General features: G+C 46.5%; 1 protein-coding gene across 1 annotated transcript; it reads right to left on the bottom strand.

Annotated features, from left to right (window-relative positions):
- Window positions 1-3,187: 3,187 nt before the first annotated feature.
- Window positions 3,188-8,029, bottom strand: Calhm3 (calcium homeostasis modulator 3). Its single transcript, XM_041660771.1, has 3 exons — window positions 7,743-8,029; window positions 6,416-6,671; window positions 3,188-3,679 (listed from the first exon to the last, which is right to left on the bottom strand). The coding sequence occupies exons 1-3, from the start codon at window positions 8,027-8,029 to the stop codon at window positions 3,188-3,190; spliced, it is 1,035 nt and encodes a 344-aa protein (XP_041516705.1).
- Between the last annotated feature and the right edge of the window lie 12,527 nt (window positions 8,030-20,556).

Genomic DNA, 20,556 nt, shown 5'->3' with positions numbered 1-20,556 from the left:
CAGTCGCTGCTAACAATTTGCCTAAATCATATCCCTCACCCCACGCTACTGCAGACATTTGCATGGCCTGACCACAGTCAGGAAGTCGGGGGAAGCTGAGCTGCAGGGATTTTCTGGTCTCACCAGGTCCCTTAGCAAAAGCCTAGGGGAGTAGAAATGGTTGAATGGAGGGATCCAGGTTCCAGGGGGTCATCCAGGGTCTTTCACTCTGTCCAGGGCCCTGAGGAAGCAGCAGAGATGGGAGTACGCCCGGCTTTGCATTTGGGTACAAGTGAGTCATCAGGTCAGGCTGAGGCTCAGTGGAGCTCACAGGCTTGAGCTGCCCCAGCTCTTCCTGTTTGGGCTTCCGGAGACTAAGTGGTGACTTTTCTGGCAGATCTACCAGTCCCTAAGCTAGACCCCACCTGATTCTAGAGACACCCTTACCAGAATATCAACCTCTGGCTGGGGATGCCCGGGCTCCCTGGGGAAGGGGCTGCCTGGGAAGGAAATGATGCTGAGTCCTGCTTCATGTGGCGAGCAGCAGAAATGGTGAAGGCTGGGCTTAAAAGAGCCTGGACCAGGCTGAGCTGTGGCCAGCTACAAACAGAACTGATGGGACCTGAGAGCTACGAAGGTCACCTCTTCTTGACTTCACAGAAAACCTCACTCCACAGGAAAATACAAGCTATTTTTAAGCACAGCTGCTGTCGTACTCATTGTTCCAGAATGCACATGGAGGTCAGAGGACTACTTGCCAGACCTGCTGCTCTGCTTCTATTGCCTGGGCTCTGGGGACTGAGTTCAGGTCTTTAGGGGTGGCAGCTGGTGCCTGCACTCTCAGAGCTACTCACCAGCCCGATGATGTGGGAGGTGATGGGTGCTGGGAATATGTTTTATTGTCATTGGTTAATAAAGAAGCTGCTTTTGGCCAATGGCTTAACAGAATATAGCCAGGCTGGAAGAGATACATATATAGAGAGAGAGTAGGCAGAGTCAGAGAGAAGCCACGTAGCTGCCAGCAGGAGACAGATGCACCAGAATCTTGCCAGTAAGCCACAGCCACACGGAGATACACAGATTAATAGAAATGGATTAATTTGATATAAGAGTTAGCCAGAAATATGCTTAAGCTATTGGCAAAACAGTATTGCAAATAACATAGTTTTGTGTGATTATTTCTAGGCAGGGTGGTCAGGAAATGAACTAGCAAACTCCACCAACAGCCCTATATTTATTTATTTGTTTATCTATCTATCTATCTATCTATTCATTTATTTATTTTGGAGGCATGGTCTTATGTAGCCCAGGCTGGCCTTGAACTCACTTTGTATCTGAGGATGACCTCAGACATCTGCTGTTCCTACCTCCACGTTCTGAGTATTAGGTAGAAGAGTGCATGTCATGCCCAGTTTACACAGTGCTGAGGATTGAACCCCCACTTGTGCTGGGCCAATATTTCACCAACTGAACTATATCCCCAGTCTGAAAAGTAAACTCTCTGGAGCAGCCAATAAGAGCCAGTGCGTAGGGCTTTCACGAGGAACTTACCAAGCAGAACTTGCTAGAACCTGCTATGAGAACCCTGGTAGAAGCAGCAAGAAACCCAACAAGGGCACTGAAAGACAACGAATCAGACCTAGAGAGTAAACTGATGCCAGAGCTCAGAAGAGAACCCAGAGCCCGGCGTCCTAGGAGTCGATACCAACTCCTACTCTGGTGACCTTGGGCAACTTCAACACCTTTTTGGTTCAGTTTTCTTCTTCAAACTGTGACCTAATAATGTAGCTTAGCTTACAAGGTGCTTGCTTAGCACGCGTCAAGATCTGAATGCCATCCCCAACACAGCTTAAACCAGGCCCACGGTGCACATCTACCCTTCCAGAACTCAGGAAGTGGAGGCAGGAAGCTCAGGAGTTCAAGATCATCTTCAGCTAGACAGAAAGTTGGAGACCAGCTAAGTTCCATGGGACCCTGTTACATACACACACACACACACACATACGCACGCACACGCATGCACACATGCACCCTTTGTCTCTGGGGTGTGCCGGCACACTTGCAATCCCTGCAAGTTTCAAACCAGCTAAGGCAACAGAGTAAGGCTTTAAAAGGGGTGGGGTGGGGCGGGAGAGACGGATCAGTGGTTAAAAGTCCACATTGTACTTGCAGAGGACCCAAGCTTGGTTCCCAGTACCCATATCAGGCAGCTCACAACTGCCTGTAACTCCAGCACCAGGGAATCCAGCACCTCTGGCCTCTGTGGGCACCAGCACAGCACACACATGCACATACCCGTCTTCTCCCCACATACATAAAATAAATTTTTCAAAGAAGGAGAAAGGACAATGAGATGGCTCAGCAGGTAAAGGCTTTTGTTGACAAGCCTGAGCTTGATCTCTGAGACAGACATGATAGGGAGAGAGCTGGCTCCTACAAGCTCTCCTCTGATCTCTCTCTCTCTACACACACACACACACACACACACACACACACACACAATAAAGCAAACAAATAAATGTAATTTAAATTTAAAGGGGGTGCTAATCATCATACCTTCTTCATCAGGTCACATGAAGGTTGAACAAATACATATCAGGCATGTGACACCACGCGATCATTTTTTAAAGTTTGGAATTGATGTCTATGATCCATATCTACAATAGGTTTATTCAGACTGTGACTACTCAAAGTTTGGTCCACTGACCAGAAAAAGGGCATGCTGTTGGGGCTTGTTATAGATGAGACTCCGGAAAGAAGGGAATGATGGCTCACGCCTCTAACCCTAACACTAAAGGCACCTGAGCCAGGAGGATAGCCATGCAGCCCATGCCTGGAGTTCAAGTGCTTCAGCTAGACAGCTGAAGTGTAACTCTTCCTCAAAAAGAAATGGGGGGGCAAGGAAAGAAGAAAAGGAGAAGGGAGAAAGGGAAGAAAAGAGAGAGGGAGGGAGGGAGGGAGGGAGGAAGGAAGGAAGGAAGGATAGATAGATAAATAGATTCAGGACTCTGTCCTGGGTGTGCTAAATCAGAATCTGAACTTGATTAGGCCCAGAGGGACTGGTCCCACAGAGGAGGACATACCTAGAAACTAGGCAGATACTGGGCTTTCTGGGAAGGAGGTCTACAGGGCAGGCTGGCTTCCATACCCGTATCAATATGGGGATTTGACATGGGAAAACTGCCTCTGTTGGAGCCTGGCAAGATTCCTACACATCGACCTGGTGGCACAGCTTGGTACCGGGAGCAGCTACAGGAGCACGGTGATTGAGGCCAGGCCCCCAGAGCCTGGGGGATGCTGTAAGGTCAAGTGGCGGCTTGCTGGAGTACCAGGTACTTAGGAGGTGATCCACCTGCTCCCGGCTGGAGATGGCACGCAGGTGAGCCTTCCCGCTTCCACCATCCAGGTCCTCTGCGGGCTCTGGGGGCTCCTGTGACTCTGGAATTCCACCTGCTGGCTCCCGACGTAACCCCAGAGCTCTCAACTCGCTCTGCATGCTCGAGAAGAAGTGCAATACACAGCGGTGCGCGAAGTCCCGCGCGTGCTCACAGCACGTCTCATCGAAAAGCTTCTGTTCCAGGTCCACATAGTTGCTCCAGTATCTGCGCTGTAGGAAGACGGTCTGGTCGAAGCAGGGTCTCAGGCAGCGGGCTAGGAAGGCCACCACTATCAACAGCAAGGTAATGCTCCAGCCGATGGCCTGGAGAATGGGAAAGCATTAGTGAGATGCAGTGGGGCTCTAGTGGGGTACACTGTGTGCGCGTCAAAGCCCCCCTTTCTCTCTATCCCTTATCACACCTATACGCTTTCCCATTCAGTCACCATCCTGTCACTCATCCTCCAGATTCATCATCTAACCATCTCTCCACCCATTCATCCAATCCCCTCCTCTCCTTTGGCTATATGTCCATCCTTGTTCCATCCAGCCATTCTTTCCTCCGTCCTTCCTCTTAGCCATCCACCTACCCTCCCATCCTTTATGCCTCCATTTTATTCTCCTTTCTGTTTGTGGCCCACTCAGCTGCACATCAATCACTTTGTCTTTGTACCCATTCTCGTGTATATTTCTGTAGGAGAGACCCAGCCAATCACTTTACTTGGGGGTGGAGTCCCCCGAGGATATTTTTTACTTATAAAGACTGTGGGCGGGTGTGTTCCCAGCCCTCCCAGCCGCCCCTTCTGCTCTCCTGTTCACCGCGGGAACCTCTGGTTCAGTAAGTCTATTTCCCCATTAAAGCTGTATATATTTTTTCAATCTGTCTGCATTCATTTACGCCGATACATATTTCCCATCTAGCCTTGCGACTATGCTATATTTCATGAGGCATTAAGCAGGGAATAGGGACAACAGTGAGGGAAAGTCATTCTCTAATGCTGGAGCCCATGCCTGCCTGACTCCTCTCCTCTTTCAAAACTTCAGTCTTTCCCAGCCCCACAAACATGAAAATGCTTTTCACTTGTAGATGTGAGTCCCACCCTTTACACAGTTCTCTTATTTGGTCACACACAGGCTCCCTCACCAAACAAGTTAAGGATTTTCTGTATGAGAATCAGAAAAATGAAAAAATTCGATACACCAGGCTCAATTTGACAACTTAAAATTTTGGGTCTGACTGCAAGCTCCATGCATTTTCTGCTGATCTTGGGAGAGCCTAGAATACTGAGCATCTTGAGTGCTGATCCTTTCACCAGACTGCAATGTGCCTGCATTTCCCCTGAGCCCAAAGGCTCCCTCTACTCCAGGGCATAGGGCTCTCTGGAGTCGTGGAGATACTCCATGTGTAAGGGGCTCATAAATGCTCTGTGCCGGACACAGGCTAACACAGGCTTTGGTGATGGTGGTGGAATCGGGAGCCTGGGTGGAAGTGGGGCTGTGAATGCTTCAGGAGAGTAGAGAGGCTTCCCAGTAAGAATCTAAGCAGCTGGCAAAGATCTCCATTGTAAGGACCAATGACTTGTGTATCCAGAGGTTTGCCTTGCCTCTTACAAGTTATGCGACTTTAACCTCGAGAACTAAAAATCCTCAGTGCCTCCTCGCCTCATCTGAAAAATGGGATGCTAACAACTGCCTCCATCCCAAAGGTCTGTTCTGAGGGTTAAACAAACAGATGCACAGGAAATATTACCACAGAGCCTGATGTGGAAGTGGTCAATAAATGGCAACTATATGATTTCAACTAGTTATTTCTGGGCTGGGAGGCAGGGACACCACCCTACTCTTCTGCGGCCCAGCTCCTGTGACTTTCAGAAGGGTCGGCACCCAGTGCATGTTCTGGTAAGTTGGTGTGGTCGTTTGAATGCAATTGGCCCCCATAAGCTCACAGGGGGTAACACTATCAGGAGGTGTGACTTTGTTGGAGTTAGCGTGGTCTTGTTGGAGGAAGTGTGTACTGTGGGGGAGGGCTTTGAGGTCTCATATATGCTCAAGATATCACCCATTGTCTCAGACAACCACTTCCTGTTGCCTGCAAGATGTAGAACTCACAGGCTGGAGAGATGGCTCAGAGATTGAGAACACTGGCTGTTCTTCCAGAGGTCTTGAGTTCAATTCCCAGCAATCACATGGTGGCTCACAACCATCTATAATGAGACCTGGTGCCCTCTTCTAACATGAAAGCATACATGCAGCCAGATTACTGTATACATAAATAATAATTTTGTTTTTTTTTTAAAGATGCATGACTCGCAGTTGCTTCTCCAGTAGCATGTCTGCCTGCATGCTGCCATGCTCTCTGGCCATGATGATATAAGCCAGGCGCCCCAATTAAATGTTTTTATTTGTAAGAACTGCCATGCTCACGGTCTCTTCCCGGTAATAGAAACCCTAACTAAGACAGTTGGTATCAATGGCCTCGTGCTCATCCCTCACAGGTAGTGGTCCCAATCTGCCACACCTTCTGCTCTTGGTTGTGGCTCCAGCAGTTAGGAGCATTCTCTGAAGTCATGTAGACCCTGCTCAGATCCAACCTAAGTAAAACAGGATATCTGTCTTAGGGTAACTCTTGCCGTGATGAAACATAATGGCCAAAGTAACTTGGGAAGGAAAGGATTTGGTTTATATTTCTACATTGTAGTCCATCATTGAGGAAGTCAGGACAGAAACTCAAACAGGGAAGGATCCTGAAGGCAGGGGCTGATGCAGAGGGCGTGGAGGGGTGCTGCTTATTGACTTGCTCCCTATGGCTTGCTGAGCCTTTCTTATAGAAGCTAGCATCACCAGGCCAAGAGTAGAACCACCTACAATGGACTGGACCCTCCTACATCAATCATTATTAATTAAGAAAATACCCTACAGACTTGTCTATAGTGCATCTTATGAAGGTATTTTAATTGAGATTCCTTCCTCCCAGATGACTCTAGCTTGTGTCAAATTGATATAAAACTAGCCAGCACAGTATCTGTGAGGGAATCAAGGCCTGGGCAGGACTCCACTTACCTGTGACAGACACCGCAGGTATCGAGACACAGCCTTGCGGGCAGGGCTGTCTTTAACCATCTCATCCTCCTTACAGGGTACCTTGGCTAGGAAGAGCTGTACTTGGCTGGGGGTCATGTTGGCAAAATCCAGAAACTTCTCTGGGTCAACGGAGTTGCTGAAGGCACACACGAAACACTTCCCATCAAGGAGGGCCAGCAGGATCCAGACCAGAGGAGCTGCTAGAGCTCGCTGCAGCACGGAGGAACACATGTACCTGAAAGCCAAGAAACACCATGTAGTTAGAGTCAGGGCGAACTGGGCTCGCAGCGTGGCCTCTTCCAAGCTGTGACAGTCTTGTTAGGGCCTCTCACTCATGTTCTGTCTCTCTAGTATTCTCCCCCCACCCTACCTCTCTCAGCAAGGTCTTATGGATCCCAGTTTGGCCTTGAACTCTCTGTATAGTAGATGAGGATGACCTTTAGCTCCTGATCCTTCTGCCTCCTTCCTGAGTTCTGGGATTATAGGAATGAGCCATCCTATCTGGGGGATGCAGCGCTGGGATTCAACCCAGGCCTTGGTGCATTCTAGGCAAGCCTTCCACCAACTGATCTACATGGTCAGCCCTTGGCCAAGATTCTCAGCGTCTATGTGTCAGAGATTCAACCTGCTGAAGGCACAGAGCCAGGGCTGACGAAAGCGAACTTAGAGAAGCCTCTTCTGCAAGGTGCTCAGCACAGTGGACCCTGGCCCCAGCTGGGGGGCATTAGGAACTGCGAAGCCTCACCTGCTGATTTGTATCCATGTCCCAGACCCTGAATACATATGGCGACAACAGGCTAGGTTCTAGTCTCAAGAAGCTTCCCAGAAAGGAAATACGGCCTTTAAAGAAGCAGCTGCCTCTTGCTGAGTGCACCAAACAAACAAAATATTTTTATGCACGCTATGGGTTAGATGTGACCCTGGTAATTCTTAGAAACCCTGAATCATTCTTATGGTTACAGTAGTGGCCATGGAAAGGTGAAAAATGATAGGAACAAAAATACATATTTTCGGGATCTGCAAGACAGGTCAGGAGGTAGGGCCACTTGCTAAGGTTGAAGACCTGAGTTCAATCCCCAGAACCCATATGGTGGAAGGAGAGAACTGACTCCCGAATACTACTGTCCTCTGACCTACACACACACACACACACACACACACACACACACACACACCACACACATTTCCAGATGGTAACTGAAAATGAGCACAGCATCCTTAGCTGTCAATCACTATCTGGGGCATTGGGGAGTATACCTGAGAGCATCAACTGCCCTGGGTAGTAGAGAGGGGTGTGGGACCCTACCTGATGATGCCCAGGTCCTTCTTCCGATGCCCCGCTGGCCGGCGCCACTCCTCCATCATCACCACAGATTGTCTGTTGACCAAGAGACCACAGAGAAAGAGGGCCAGAGGAGGTGTGAGCAGCAGGCCCAGGCCATAGAGGGCGTTGTAGCGTGCTAGGCAGGGGCAGTTGAAGTCGAAGGAGGAGTACATCTTGACTGTGACGGCAGCCAGCAGAAGGCAGATGCCATTCATCACAGACTCCGAGCTGGACTGAAGGTGCTGGAAGAGCATCCGGAACCTATCCATGACTGCGGCTGTGTGGACACAGCAGCGGGCAGGACACCGAGGCTTGGTCACTCAGCGATGGGCCTGGGGTCCACAGGAGAATGTCTGTCTTCTCAGGCCCACAGTGGACAAAAGAAAAGGCTGCTGCAGCCTCCAAGCCTACTCTTCAAGGTGTAATGGAGACAAAGGTAGAGGCCGGATTTCTCTAAAGATGCCTTTTGCCAGGTGATTGCCACTCCCTCCTCCTGTGGGGTGTGTCACTCTGTGACCAGTCAGACCAAAGTATCTCTAGGCAAATGGACCCTGCTTTCTCCTGACTACCTCCACAACCCCTTGTACCTCTCTTCGGGGTTTGTATATTCAGGTAGGTGTGGGTGGGGTTCCCCAGAGGCAAATTCCAGGTGTGCTGAGACAAAGTAGAGATGGAGCAAAACTGTGTTGTCTGATGAGGCCACAACCTGACAGCCCAGCCTGGGGACATTTCCTGTGTGCTTTTGGGCTGGATGGAAGCTGGAGGGGTGTCAGCTCCTCCCCAGAGGCCTCCTCAAAGAGGAAGAACATAGAGTCCCATCTCAGGGTTTGCTTTGAGAGGGGCTATGATGGGCAAAGGCTTTCCAGGAGAGAGTACTGCTTACGCAAAGCCAGGATGAACCACAGTTTTCTAATTTGGTTTCTGTCATTGTGGTAAGCACTCTGACAAATGGCAGCTCGGGGAAGGACCGGGTTTATTTCAGCTTACAGGTCACAGTCTATCCTTGAGGACAAGTCAGGGTAGGAACTCAAGAGAGAACCTGAAGACAGGCCTGTTTGCTACTCCACACAGCGTTTCTTCTGGCCAGGGAACTCACTTCATAGCCAAGGAAGTGCAGCAGAAACCATGGGGGAATGCTGCTTTCTGGGTCACAGAGGTTTATGTTTAGCTAACTTTCTTAAACAACCCAGGACCATCTGTGTGGGTAACGGTGCCACCCACAGTGGACTGGGCTCTCTTACATCAATTCACAAGCAAAACAATCTCCTACAGAGACATGCTCACAGACCAGTCTGATCTGGATAGTGTAATGAGTCTTTCTCTGTCCTACCAGCCAGCTCCCAAACAACAACAGAGAGACTTATTAATTATGAAAGCTTAGGCTTGTCCCACTAGCTCTTATAACTTAAATGAACCTGCTTTTATTAATTATGCTTTCCCATGTAGCTTTTTACCTTTCTTTCATTCTCTATGTCTGACTCCCTCCATGTCTCGTTGGCATCTCCTTTGTCCCTCAATTCATCTCCTACTTCCTCTGTTTACCCGGAAGTCCCACCTGTATCTCCTGCCAGCTCTTTATTAAATCATTCGCAGCAATATATATTCACACAGTATACAAATATTCCACAACATTTTCCCCTTTTTGTCTAAATAAAAAGAAAAGGTTTTAACTCTAATACAATAAAATTATATATAGTAAGAACAATTAATAAGTGAGAATTATATCTATAATGTCCAGTTCATTTGTATTTGGAAAATTTGGAGAAATTATTTTATTATCAATCATATCTTGGTGAGCCAAAAGTTTTTACCTAATTTACTTTTCATCTTAACTTGTATTATCAACCCCAAACTATCTTTTTAGGCTTTAAATTGTTTTCTTGATAAGCAACTTAAGTTTTTATGTCTCACAACTTTATATCTTTTATGTAAGTTTTCTTTTCTGAATTTGGTAACAAGAAAAACTGTATAACTATCTAGTCTTTAACCTCATTAAAGACCGGAGAAGTACATAATATTACCTGATTAAACAGAAAGTACAGAACAGGCAACTTCCAAAACTAAGAAATGTCAGACATCTGGTTTTCTGGACAATCACCCAAGGTTCTTCTATAATGTTGGGGCATTCATCTCCATCTTCAGCCTACAGGCCCAGAATATCTGACATTTTGTGAAGCAGGAACTTGAAAGGACTGTCCTACCCTGTCTTGGCAAAGCTTGACAGTCACCTTTGTATCTTGCTTGTTCAGTTTGGACAGCATACTGTCAGCAGTTGAGGCTAGAGCAGTTTCTTGCCCAAATGGCTAGCTTTGCCACAAGAAAAGGTTCTTCACTGCCCATCATCCTTTTTTGAAGTAAATCATTGCTTCCAGGAGCAGATGTATCTCACTGTCATGTAAAGCCTTGTGTTATTAAAACATCTTAAATGTCATATTCTGTAGGTCTCTGAGGTGTTTAAAGACCATCTGTCTATCTAGAATATATTGTTATTTGATCTTGAAAGCATATAAATGACTCTGAATGTGGCTGACAATGGGGGCCGACTGAGAAGCCATTGATAAAGACACTGGGACTTGTTTCTACTGCATGTACTGGCTTTCTGGGACCCTAGTCTATTTGGATGCAAAGCTTCCTAGGCCTGGATGTAGCGGGGAGGGCCTTGGATTTCCCACAGGACAGGGTTCCTTGCCCTCTCTTAAGGAGGGAGGGAGAGGGAGGAGAGTGATTGGGGGATCAGGAGGGGAATGGGAAGAGGGGAGGAAGTGTAAATTTTTTAATGGAAAAATTAATAAAAAAAGAAAACAAATGACTAACTACTAACTTGTATTTCTTAATTACATATTACATTTTTAAATGAGCTGCATAGATACCTTATATAGTATGACAAAATAGCAAAATAACTTTAAATTGGTATCAATATATTAAAAATCCATACCAATGTAAAGAATTTGAGACTAGCAGTTGTTTTTTTAGTTTATAAGTAGAATCAATAATCTACCCTTTGATCTTATCATCTCTATATCTTCCCTTTTTCCTTTCAGGATCCTGAGAAAATTCAGATAATGGCCAAGTCCTGGGAGAGCTAGCTGTATCGTTTATTGTTCAGTCTTTCTGTAGTGGGAAGGTGCAGGTTTAACTGAAGTCCTGGCTAGACTAGTGTGTGAAGCTGAACCAGCTCACCTAGCAGGTTTGAAGCTGTTCTGGATGCAGACTTTTGAGGAAAACTGCAACAGAAGCATTCTGAGAGGCTGGATCACCTGGGCTATTTGTCTTTATTGGTGTCTGATCCTTTTGTTTTGAAAACACACAAACTTTTTTTAAAAATTCATTTATTTTTATTTTATATATATTGGTGTTTTGTCTTGGGGGCCAAGTCCCCTGGAACTGGAGTTACAGACAGTTGTGAGCTGCCATGTGGGTGATGGGAATTGAACCTATGTCCTCTGGAAGAGCAGTCAGTGCTCTTAACCACTGATTCATCTCTCCAGCCCCCAAAACACACAAACTTTTAAAGGTAACATATATTTCTGTATCTACACAAGTAATCAATGTGCAGTGTGTATAAGTCAGCTAAAGATGATTTTCTGTTTTATGTTTGAGCAGGTAAAAGACATCTGTCAACTTTATAAGTTTGTTTGAATTGCATAACCAAACCTCTATCCATGCCACATGAAAGGATGACATGTAATAATAAGTCATGAGGACTCTGTAGCCAACAAGATTTATCATGTTTCATCCAGTCTCAGAGCTGTTCCCATGCAGAGGGATCAGCATACATACCACCTGTCCTGCAGGCTTTCCTGGCTTCCTCCCTCATGTCTGCAGCCAAGATCCTCAGGAGGTCTCCCTGGTCAAATCTGACATTATTAAGTTTGAAGGAATTCCTAGCTTTTTATTTCCCATGGAAACAAAAGTACCACCTCTCCCCCAATGCAATACATTTCCCGACTTCCATTTTGAAGTCAAGACCTCTCTACAGTATACAGACTGGCTTAATTTCAGTGGTCCCTTTATAACCCAAAGTCTCCCAGAAGCTGCCATTTTCTGTCATTAGTGTTTTAAAAATTAACAAAGCACCATAAAGGGTTCAAACTCCCTGTGTTAGAATAGTTTTAATCCTTATGTGACTTATTTTTGAATATTACTTTACTCTTTCTTTAAAGACTTTATTATTATTTTTTTTTGGTTTTTCGAGACAGGGTTTCTCTGTGGCTTTGGAGCCTGTCCTGGAACTAGCTCTGTAGACCAGGCTGGTCTCGAACTCACAGAGATCCGCCTACCTCTGCCTCCCGAGTGCTGGGATTAAAGGCGTGCGCCACCATCGCCCGGCTAGACTTTATTATTTTTAAACTATTTTTATGACTGTCTATATCCATTTTTTTCTTTAGCACCTAAGCACCCTTTTAAGCATAATGTACCTGTTTAGAGGTGTTTTGTTTGTGTCTTGACCTAGGTTTTTGTGTGTCTGCAGCCACACACTTGCAGCCTTTCCTAGATGTCTTGTTCTGTCATTGAGGCTCTGGTCTCCTTTAGTTCGTCCCTGACTCTGTCCTCGCTCCTCCTGAAACTTGACTGTCCCGGGAAGCAATGAGCGGGCTATAGGTCGTTTCGGTTTCTCCCCATCTCTGCCTCTCTCCCTTTGTCTTTCTTGGTCACTTTCTCGTTCTTTCCATCTCCCCAACTGTTTCGTGTGTGAATGTGCCTCTCTGACTTTTGGGCTTTTCTCTGTGTCTCTCCCTCTCTGGGTGCTAATACCACCTTCTGTTGCTTTTTCCTAGCATCCTTGACACCCTGTCTTGTGTGAGGGAACTCACAGATCTGCAAAAGGAATTTTGTGTGAGTCATTTGAGCCTATAGTTTAAGACAGACCATCCCAAAATTGTCCTGCAAATTTAATAACTATTCATACACTAAATAACAAAATCTGGGTCTTGTATATTAACTGTTGCTATTATTTTTGTTTCTTAAAATGTTTTTAGGTGTTTGGCCTATACACATTTGTATATTTATGCAGATGCCAGAAGAGGGTTTGAAACACAGTTGTTAGTTACTGTGTGTGTGTGTGTGCACTCGTGTGTGCGCGCATGCTGGGAACCAAACCCTGATCCTCTGTAAGAACAGTAAGTGCTCTTAACTTCTGAGCCCTCACCTCTCCAGGCTCCACTTTTGATTTTCTGAGACTGTGTCTCACTGGTGGCCCAGAATGGCCTGCAATCCACGGCTGACCTCTTTCCTTCACCTCTTCAGTGCTGGGATCACAGGTGTTTATCACCATGCCTAGTTATGATTATTTTGCACAAGATGCTTATTAGTCCTGCCTCTCTGAGATAGAATTCACTGTTAGGAAAAAGGCCAGGTGAGGCCTTGGAGGCCAGCAAGAGTGACATTGAACAAAGGGCTGGTATTTGGGGTCAGATCAGAGGAACATATCTTCTAATGTAACCTGGAGCAACTTCTGTGACATTAGAGAGATGGACACACATGCCCACACATATGCTGTATATAAGTTCTCACCTATACACAATAATGGCTTAACTGTTTCTTTAAAACCCCTGCTATGCCATGCATGTGGAAGTGAGAGGACGTTTAGCAGTTGATTCTCACCTTCAGCTGTGGGTTCTGGGGGCTGAACTCAAGTTGTCAAGACTACACATTTAGCTATCTTGATGACCTGACATTTGCCATGTTTTCCAGTGGAGAGAAACCTCAGGGAGCCTGTGTGTCATGCTTGAGGTCACAGCCTGGTGGGATGGACCTAGGGAGGGAGCTGGGAACTCCCTATACCTCTCAGCCTTGCTTACCTGTTAGGTTGTGATGCAGATCCTTCTTTCTCAACCTCCTGAGTGCTGGGATTATGGGCACACACCACCCTGCCAGTCCTGGAGTTATTATTGAGGGCCTGTTAGAAATGGCTATCTCCCCCTGATCCAGGTATGGTGGCAAACTCCTACAATTCTGACACTTGGGGAGCAGGCACAGGAGGATTGTCACAACTTGGAGATGGGTCTGGTCTGCAGAGAAATTTCCAGGCCCAAGTTTGATACTTTGTCTCAACCAAAAACTAAACCGAAACAAAGCAAAAACAACTCAGTGTACATGTGTTCATAGTGTCTATTCAGAAGTATCTGTGTGATGGTGTCACGACTGGTATAGAACAATCACCCTCTCCTGAGGCTTCCTTAATCTTTCTTTCAAAGGAAAGGCATTGAAGGACTGGAGGGCTACTGTTTCCTTTTCATGTCTAGCAGAGGAACAGGCTCGCTGTCACCAGGTGACCTAGTTCTCTGCCACCTCGGAGTCAGAGGCTATTCAGAGCCATGTGGTGCCAAGAGCAAAAGGATATCAACGAAAGGGGTTTCCTAACCAGTAGCACAGGACTAGCTGGCTGACCGGCTGCAAACAACTTGAGCTAAACCTTATTCCATTCTTTTTTATAGGAGCCCACTCTAGAGTCCAGGCCAGCCTGGAACTCGCTGTGCATTTCCTGCAGCCTCTCAAGTGCGGGATTATAGGCATATGTCCCTACACCCAAAACCCATTCTTCATACCAAAATAAATTCAATGTCTCGAAGTTCTAAACATGAAATTAAAATGATAAGGTCAGACAAGAAGATGTAGGTCAGTGTCCTAATCAGAGCCCAGGCCTCTGTGAGCAGCACTCAGGATCTGCAGAGGAAGACTAAGATGTCTTGTAAACTAGAACTTATGGCTGGGTGTGGAGGTGAATGCCTGTAACTCTAGTATTTGGGAGACAGAGGCAGGAGGATTATCCATTCAAGGTCGGCCAGGTTGAAGAACCAGTTTCAGGACAACTTGGGCCACACAATGAGACAGTGTCTCCAGTAAACATTAAAAAAATAAAAAATAGAAAGAGTCAAAATAAACATCATGAGAATTATGTGAACACATACCACACAAAGGCTTGTGTGCCTTAACTGGCAGCAGGTTCATCTGAGTTGTTACAAAAGATGTGAATAGCCTTTCAGAAAAATAGGCAAGCCGGGCGGTGGTGGCACACGCCTTTAATCCCAGCACTCGGGAGGCAGAGGCAGGCGGATCTCTGTGAGTTCGAGACCAGCCTGGTCTACAAGAGCTAGTTCCAGGACAGGCTCCAAAACCACAGAGAAACCCTGTCTCGAAAAACAAAACAAACAAACAAACAAAAAAAAAAAAAAACAGAAAAATAGGCAAAGTGAGCTGGGGTGCCAGATTGCTTGCTTAGCACACAAAGCCCTGTGTTTGATTCCTCGGGCCACAGAAGCTGAGTGGATTGGCACACACCTGTAATCTCAGCACTTGAGAAATGAAGGCAGGAGAATGAGATGTTCAAGGTTAACCTTCAATAAATAGAGACTTGGAGTCCAGCCTGGGCTACCTGACTCCCTGTCTCAAACTCAAACAAATGAACAAATGCAAACAGGACCAAGGGTCTGGGCTGGCTATTTCAGGAAACTGAAAAGCAAGTGCCCCAGACCTGCGAGACCTCATTCACAACGAAGCTTATGCCTTTGAAGATTTGCCAAGTAGTTAGAAACGAACGGGTTGGCAATACAGTGTCATCAAGGCTTCCAGAAATAGTCACTTTCATACACAAATGTTGGAGGGTAAAAAGGAGGGCTCCGTCGGAGAGCTTGGCAGTATATTTAAATACAGATGCCCTACCAGCAAAGCAATTACTTAGCTCTGAGTCTGCAGATGTGCAGATGTAGGCAACATGAACAAACAGGGATGTTCGTTATAGCTTTGCTCTCCTGGCAGCAAAGCTGGAAACAACTTAAAAGTCATCAGCCAGGGCATTGTTGAAATGAAAAGTGGCACATTGGTGAAGCGTGGTCTGTGGAGCCCCTGACCTGTGCACATGCAAATTGGAAAACCTTTAGTGGACTTCGATAATCTCAAAAGGCTTTCTTCATGTGCTCTGCGGAGCATCGTCCCTTCTCAGCGCACCCACCAACATACTCACGACTTTAGCATTATATATTCTGTTTTTGCCCAGTTAATACCAAAGGTGGACAGAAGTAAGAGAAGACTTTTACTTTCTCTTTTATACCTTTCCTGTTGGACTTTTCAAAACGATGCTCTTGTGACTTTTATTTTAGAAATATCAGTAGAGGTTATTTGGGAGGGGGAGCACCTATGGAATTTTTAGTTGTTTATGAAGCAAGGCTGGTCTTCAGCCTGTCAGCATCCCTCTTGCCTCAACCTCCTGCATGCTGAGACCATAGGCATGAATTAGGAATTACATGCCTGACTTGGATTTTTAAGTATGTTTCCATATGTAATCAGATGAATGCTATTCTTAAACCTTTTATTTATTTAGGGGGTGTGTGTGTCTACCCATGTTCATGTCTACCTAGCATGCAGAGGATGGGGGTTGGGGAGGATCTGTGGGAGCTGGTTTACCATTTGCATCTCTGCTGTTGTGATGGACCAAAAGCAGCTCCGACAAGAAAGGACTTTTTTGTTTGGAGGGTTGCAGTCTGTCAGCTAGGGAACTAAAGCAAGACCTCAGCGTAGGAACTTGGGGGCAGAAACTGAAATGGGGATCATGGAAGAATGCTGTCTCCGTGGCTTGCACAGTTTGCTTTTTCTACAACCCAACCTGCCCTCTGCCCAGAGCAGCGTCAGCCACAGGAGCATTGGTCCTCCCACATCAATCGCTAATCAAGACAATGCCCCAAAGACATGCAGACCAGGCCAGTCTGACTGAGGCCAATTCTTCAACTGAGGTTCTCTCCCCTGAAGTGACTTTATTTGTGTCAAGCTGGCAGAAACTCACCAGCACAACTGAACCCTTGTCAAACTGACACACAAACACATCACTATTAAACCAAAGCCTTTCTTTTCCTGTTGATCCCTAAGATCTCATGCTCCACCCTGATGATAAAGAATTAAACTTCTGAAACTGTAAACCAGCCCCAATTAAACGTTTTCTTTTTAAGAGTTGCTGTGGGCATGGTGTCTCTTCACAGCAACAGAACCCCTAAATAAAACACCCACAAATGTCTTTAAAAACAGGATTGAAGGCACTGGAGAGATGGCTCAGTTGTTAAGAGAACTTGCTGATCTTGCAGAGGACCTGGGTTTGGTTCCCACACCCACACCAGACAGCTCACTGACTACCTATAACTCTGGTTTCAGGGGTCCTGATCTCCTCTTCTGGCCTCCATACATACATGGGACACATACACTCAGGCCCACACTCATGCACAGAAAATAAATCTAGACAACAACAAATCAGACTTGAAAGGTCATGCCTGACATACAATAAAAGACCTGGGAAGTTGTGGTGCAACCTTTAATCCCAGCACTGGGGAGGCTGGCGGATCTCTGAGTTCGAGGCCACCCTGGTCTACAGAGTGAGTTCCAGGGCAGCCAGGGCTACCCAGAGAAATCCTGTCTTGAAACAAACAAACAAACAAACAAACAGAAAACCCCAAACAACAGCAGAAAGAAACAACAACAACAAAACAAACAAAAGATGTGGATTCCAGCCCTAACATTCTTCCTGTTCTACAGGATGCAGAACAAGGAGCATTTTATTTTATGTTAATTTGCAGTACTGGCATTTGCAGGGTCCCTGTGCTGGCAGGCAGGTCTCTGCCACTGAGCTGTGTCCCCAGGTGCTATACATTCTAAACTTCTTTCTTCTCAGAAAAAGAGACGGATGGGCATGAGCTTTATAAAATTATGCTCTCTTTCTCTTCTGCTTTGAGTAACAAGCTATAGAAGTGAATTACAGTGACTAAGCTTGTCCATCTGGCTGAAGGGACTGCTTTTCTGGCTTCCCAGATCTTTGACTACTACACCTGGGGCTTCGTGTGGAGATTTAGGACAAAGCAGGTAGATTGATGGTTGAGGTGAGAGGAGTACCAGGATAGACTCCCACATTTTCATGCCTACTCCCCAAGTCTACCAAAGCCAAGGTGACTTCAGGTTTTCTTTTACCCCCTCCCCTTTCCTTTGAGGCAGGAGCTCACTATGTAACCCTGTCTGGCCTGGAGCTCTCTATGTAGACCAGGCTGGCCTTGAACTCAGAGATCCACCTGCCTCTGCCTCCTGAGTGCTGGGGTTAAATGTTTGCGCCACCATGCCAGGCTTCCTTTTCTCCTCTTGCTGATACTCTCAAGCTCACCAGATGACAGCCACCCCCAGTTGACCCAGTGGGAAGTGAGTGTTTGTGGAGAGATTGGACCGAAAGGGAGGAGTCCTAGCTCTAAGGATAACTAGTCTGCTCAGGGAGCCAAGTCGAAGAGCATGGCCATGCTGGGCACACAAACGTCCACCTCGGATAACTGGAGGCACGAGGTGAATGCCTGCCTGTGCTCTGCTGAGGACCTTGGCTTTGCTGAGGTGAAGAGTCCTGTGGGTCGTTTGTCCTTCTTTGGTCAGTTGCCACCGTGGGGAGGAACCCTGTCTGAGGAAAGATGAGAAGGAGCCCTGGTGAAACAAATGTGATGGGAGGGTGACCATCTCAGTGGCTAGAGCAGGGCCCGTTTTCTTCAGTGACATTCCCTTCATAAGAAGGTAGTTAATATAAGTCGCGGGACGTACATCATCCTTCCAAAAAGATCTTTGCCTTTTGAAAGAAGCCCAGGCCACGGAATCCTTTAAGTAGTGGTTCTCAACCTGTTGGTCACAACCCCCTTGGACTCACATATTAAATATTTACAATTTATAAAGCAGCGAAATTACAGTCCTGAAGTAGCAATGAAATAAGTTTACGGTTTGGGGTCGCCACAACACGAGGAACGTCATTAAAGGGTCGCAGCATCGGGAAGGCTGAGAACCAATGCTTTAAGATGTTTCGATTGGCCCGAGGATCTCTCCCTCAAAAGTTAGCAAGGCACGAGGAGGTTCCCATGATGCTCTACTGCTCCCTAGTGGTAGATGGAGACAATTAGAAATGAAAGGGGAGGTGGGAGGGCCCCTTGGATCGCCTTTGGTGTGTCTGTGGGACCCCTCTTAAGCTGCAGCTCATCCCTACTGGGTGTTGGGACGAAGCGCATTTGGTGTGATTTAGCACTCGGCTTGTCCGGAGAGGCGCCACCAGACTCCCATTTGTCTTCTGATGTTTGCCATGAAAGGGTTTTACAGCTCGCACGCAGTCATATTTATCATGCTTCCCCTTTAGGAGTCTGGCCTTTGTAACATTCTCGGGAGGCTTTCTTGCCAAGTACAGGCCATTTAAATTATCTATGAGCGAACAGGATGCTTGGGCATTGTACTCATTTCAACCACCTTTCTTAGGTTTCGCTGTTCTCCGTCTCTATTTTGTGTTCATTAGCAGTTGACTGCTCCCTGGCTAAAGATCCTGGGGAGCGAGGGTCTCTCAAAACGGGAGGGGCTTGTTCCTGAACACAGTGAAGGTGTGGTTCTTGCAGTAGGCGTCTCCTGCATGCTGGAGGTATGAAGGGATTTTAGTTTGGCACAGGTACGGTACTGCAGGGATCTGAACTCAGACCTCCGAGAGTTGCAGCTCAGCACTTCACTTAACCAGCTTCTAGGCAACATCCCTAAGCCTTGAGGTTCTCCTTTGTCAGTGGGAAGAACAGTAACACAGACAACAACGCACGCGCGCCTGACTCACAGGACGGATCCCAGGGAACTAACAAACACCGACAACAGCGTGCAGCTCATACGACAGAGCCCAGTGAAGTGATAAACACCGACAACAACGCGCAGATCACACGATGGATCCCAGTGAACTGATAAACACCGACAACAACGCGCAGATCACACGATGGATCCCAGTGAACTGATAAACACCGACAACAACGCGCAGATCACACGGTGGATCCCAGTGAACTGATAAACACCGACAACAACGCGCAGATCACACGGTGGATCCCAGTGAACTGATAAACACCGACAACAACGCGCAGATCACACGATGGATCCCCGTGAACTAACCCATGCAGAACAGGACTTAGCGCACAGAAGACAAGCTCTACAAAGGCCACTTTCACAGAAGCAATAGATCAGTGCATAGGACTAGATTTCCAGCACCCACAACGGTGGCCCATGGCCCCTGTCACTCCAGTTCTAGAGGATCTGATGCCCTCTTCTGGTGTCTACAAGTGTTGTGTACACCCAGTACACAGGCACACATGTAAGCAAAACACCCATACACATAACATTTTTTTAAAATAAAAAGAATTCCACTTTCTGTAATTATCTGAGCCAGTGGCCTGGGAATGGCCAATGGGAGCTTGGACTTGGGGTCATTACACAAGTTTCCTAAATGGCATTTGTTTTCCTTCCTGCTGCTTGGAGGAGACTTCGCGCATGCACTGAGCTGCAATGTGGAGGCTGGAGTCAAGCCTGGATTTTATCTATGGGCAGCCTAGACCCAGTACCGAGGCAGTGGTCCTTTTAGGGTCTGCTTATGACTTGGGGAGGATTGATGACTCCAAAAAAAAAAAAATCAAAATCAACATGAAGAAATGTTGGCATATGTGCTTCCAAAACTTCCAAAACTTGATATTAGGTCAACTTCACTAATCATTAAAAGCAGTGCTCATAAATATTTCATTATTCTTGAAGACCATGTTTTTTTTCTAAAACCTTCAGTTGGCAAGAGATCAATCCAACACATACATGATTGCTCAGAAATCAAATCAGTTGTACATTCTGTGACTTCCCTGTAGTCCCTTGAGTCCAAAAGCCATGTTTGTAAAATTTCTTTCAAAATGTGTAGGGTGGTAAATGCTACTTCCTGTGAAGTGTAGTATATTTTATTCTTAAAAAAAAAGATTTATTTGCCAGGTGTTAGTGGTACAGCCTTTAATCCTGG

The sequence above is a fragment of the Microtus oregoni genome, unplaced genomic scaffold (assembly GCF_018167655.1).
Source record: "Microtus oregoni isolate MIOR12 unplaced genomic scaffold, Mior012 000012F_ref0000307, whole genome shotgun sequence".
Taxonomy (NCBI): Eukaryota; Metazoa; Chordata; class Mammalia; order Rodentia; family Cricetidae; genus Microtus; species Microtus oregoni.
The sequence above is the reverse complement of the archived record's forward strand: the minus strand, read 5'-3'. Positions and strand labels throughout refer to the sequence as shown.

What these genes read in the sequence shown, in the direction of transcription:
- Calhm3 (XM_041660771.1), bottom strand. Translation starts at nt 8,029, where the DNA reads ATGGATAGGTTCCGGATGCTCTTCCAGCACCTTCAGTCCAGCTCGGAG. An exon ending in AAGGACCTGGGCATCATCAG is followed by an intron (nt 6,672 to 7,742) that starts GTAGGGTCCCAC and finishes CTTGGCTTTCAG; the next exon opens with GTACATGTGTTCCTCCGTGC. An exon ending in ACCTGCGGTGTCTGTCACAG is followed by an intron (nt 3,680 to 6,415) that starts GTAAGTGGAGTC and finishes CCCATTCTCCAG; the next exon opens with GCCATCGGCTGGAGCATTAC.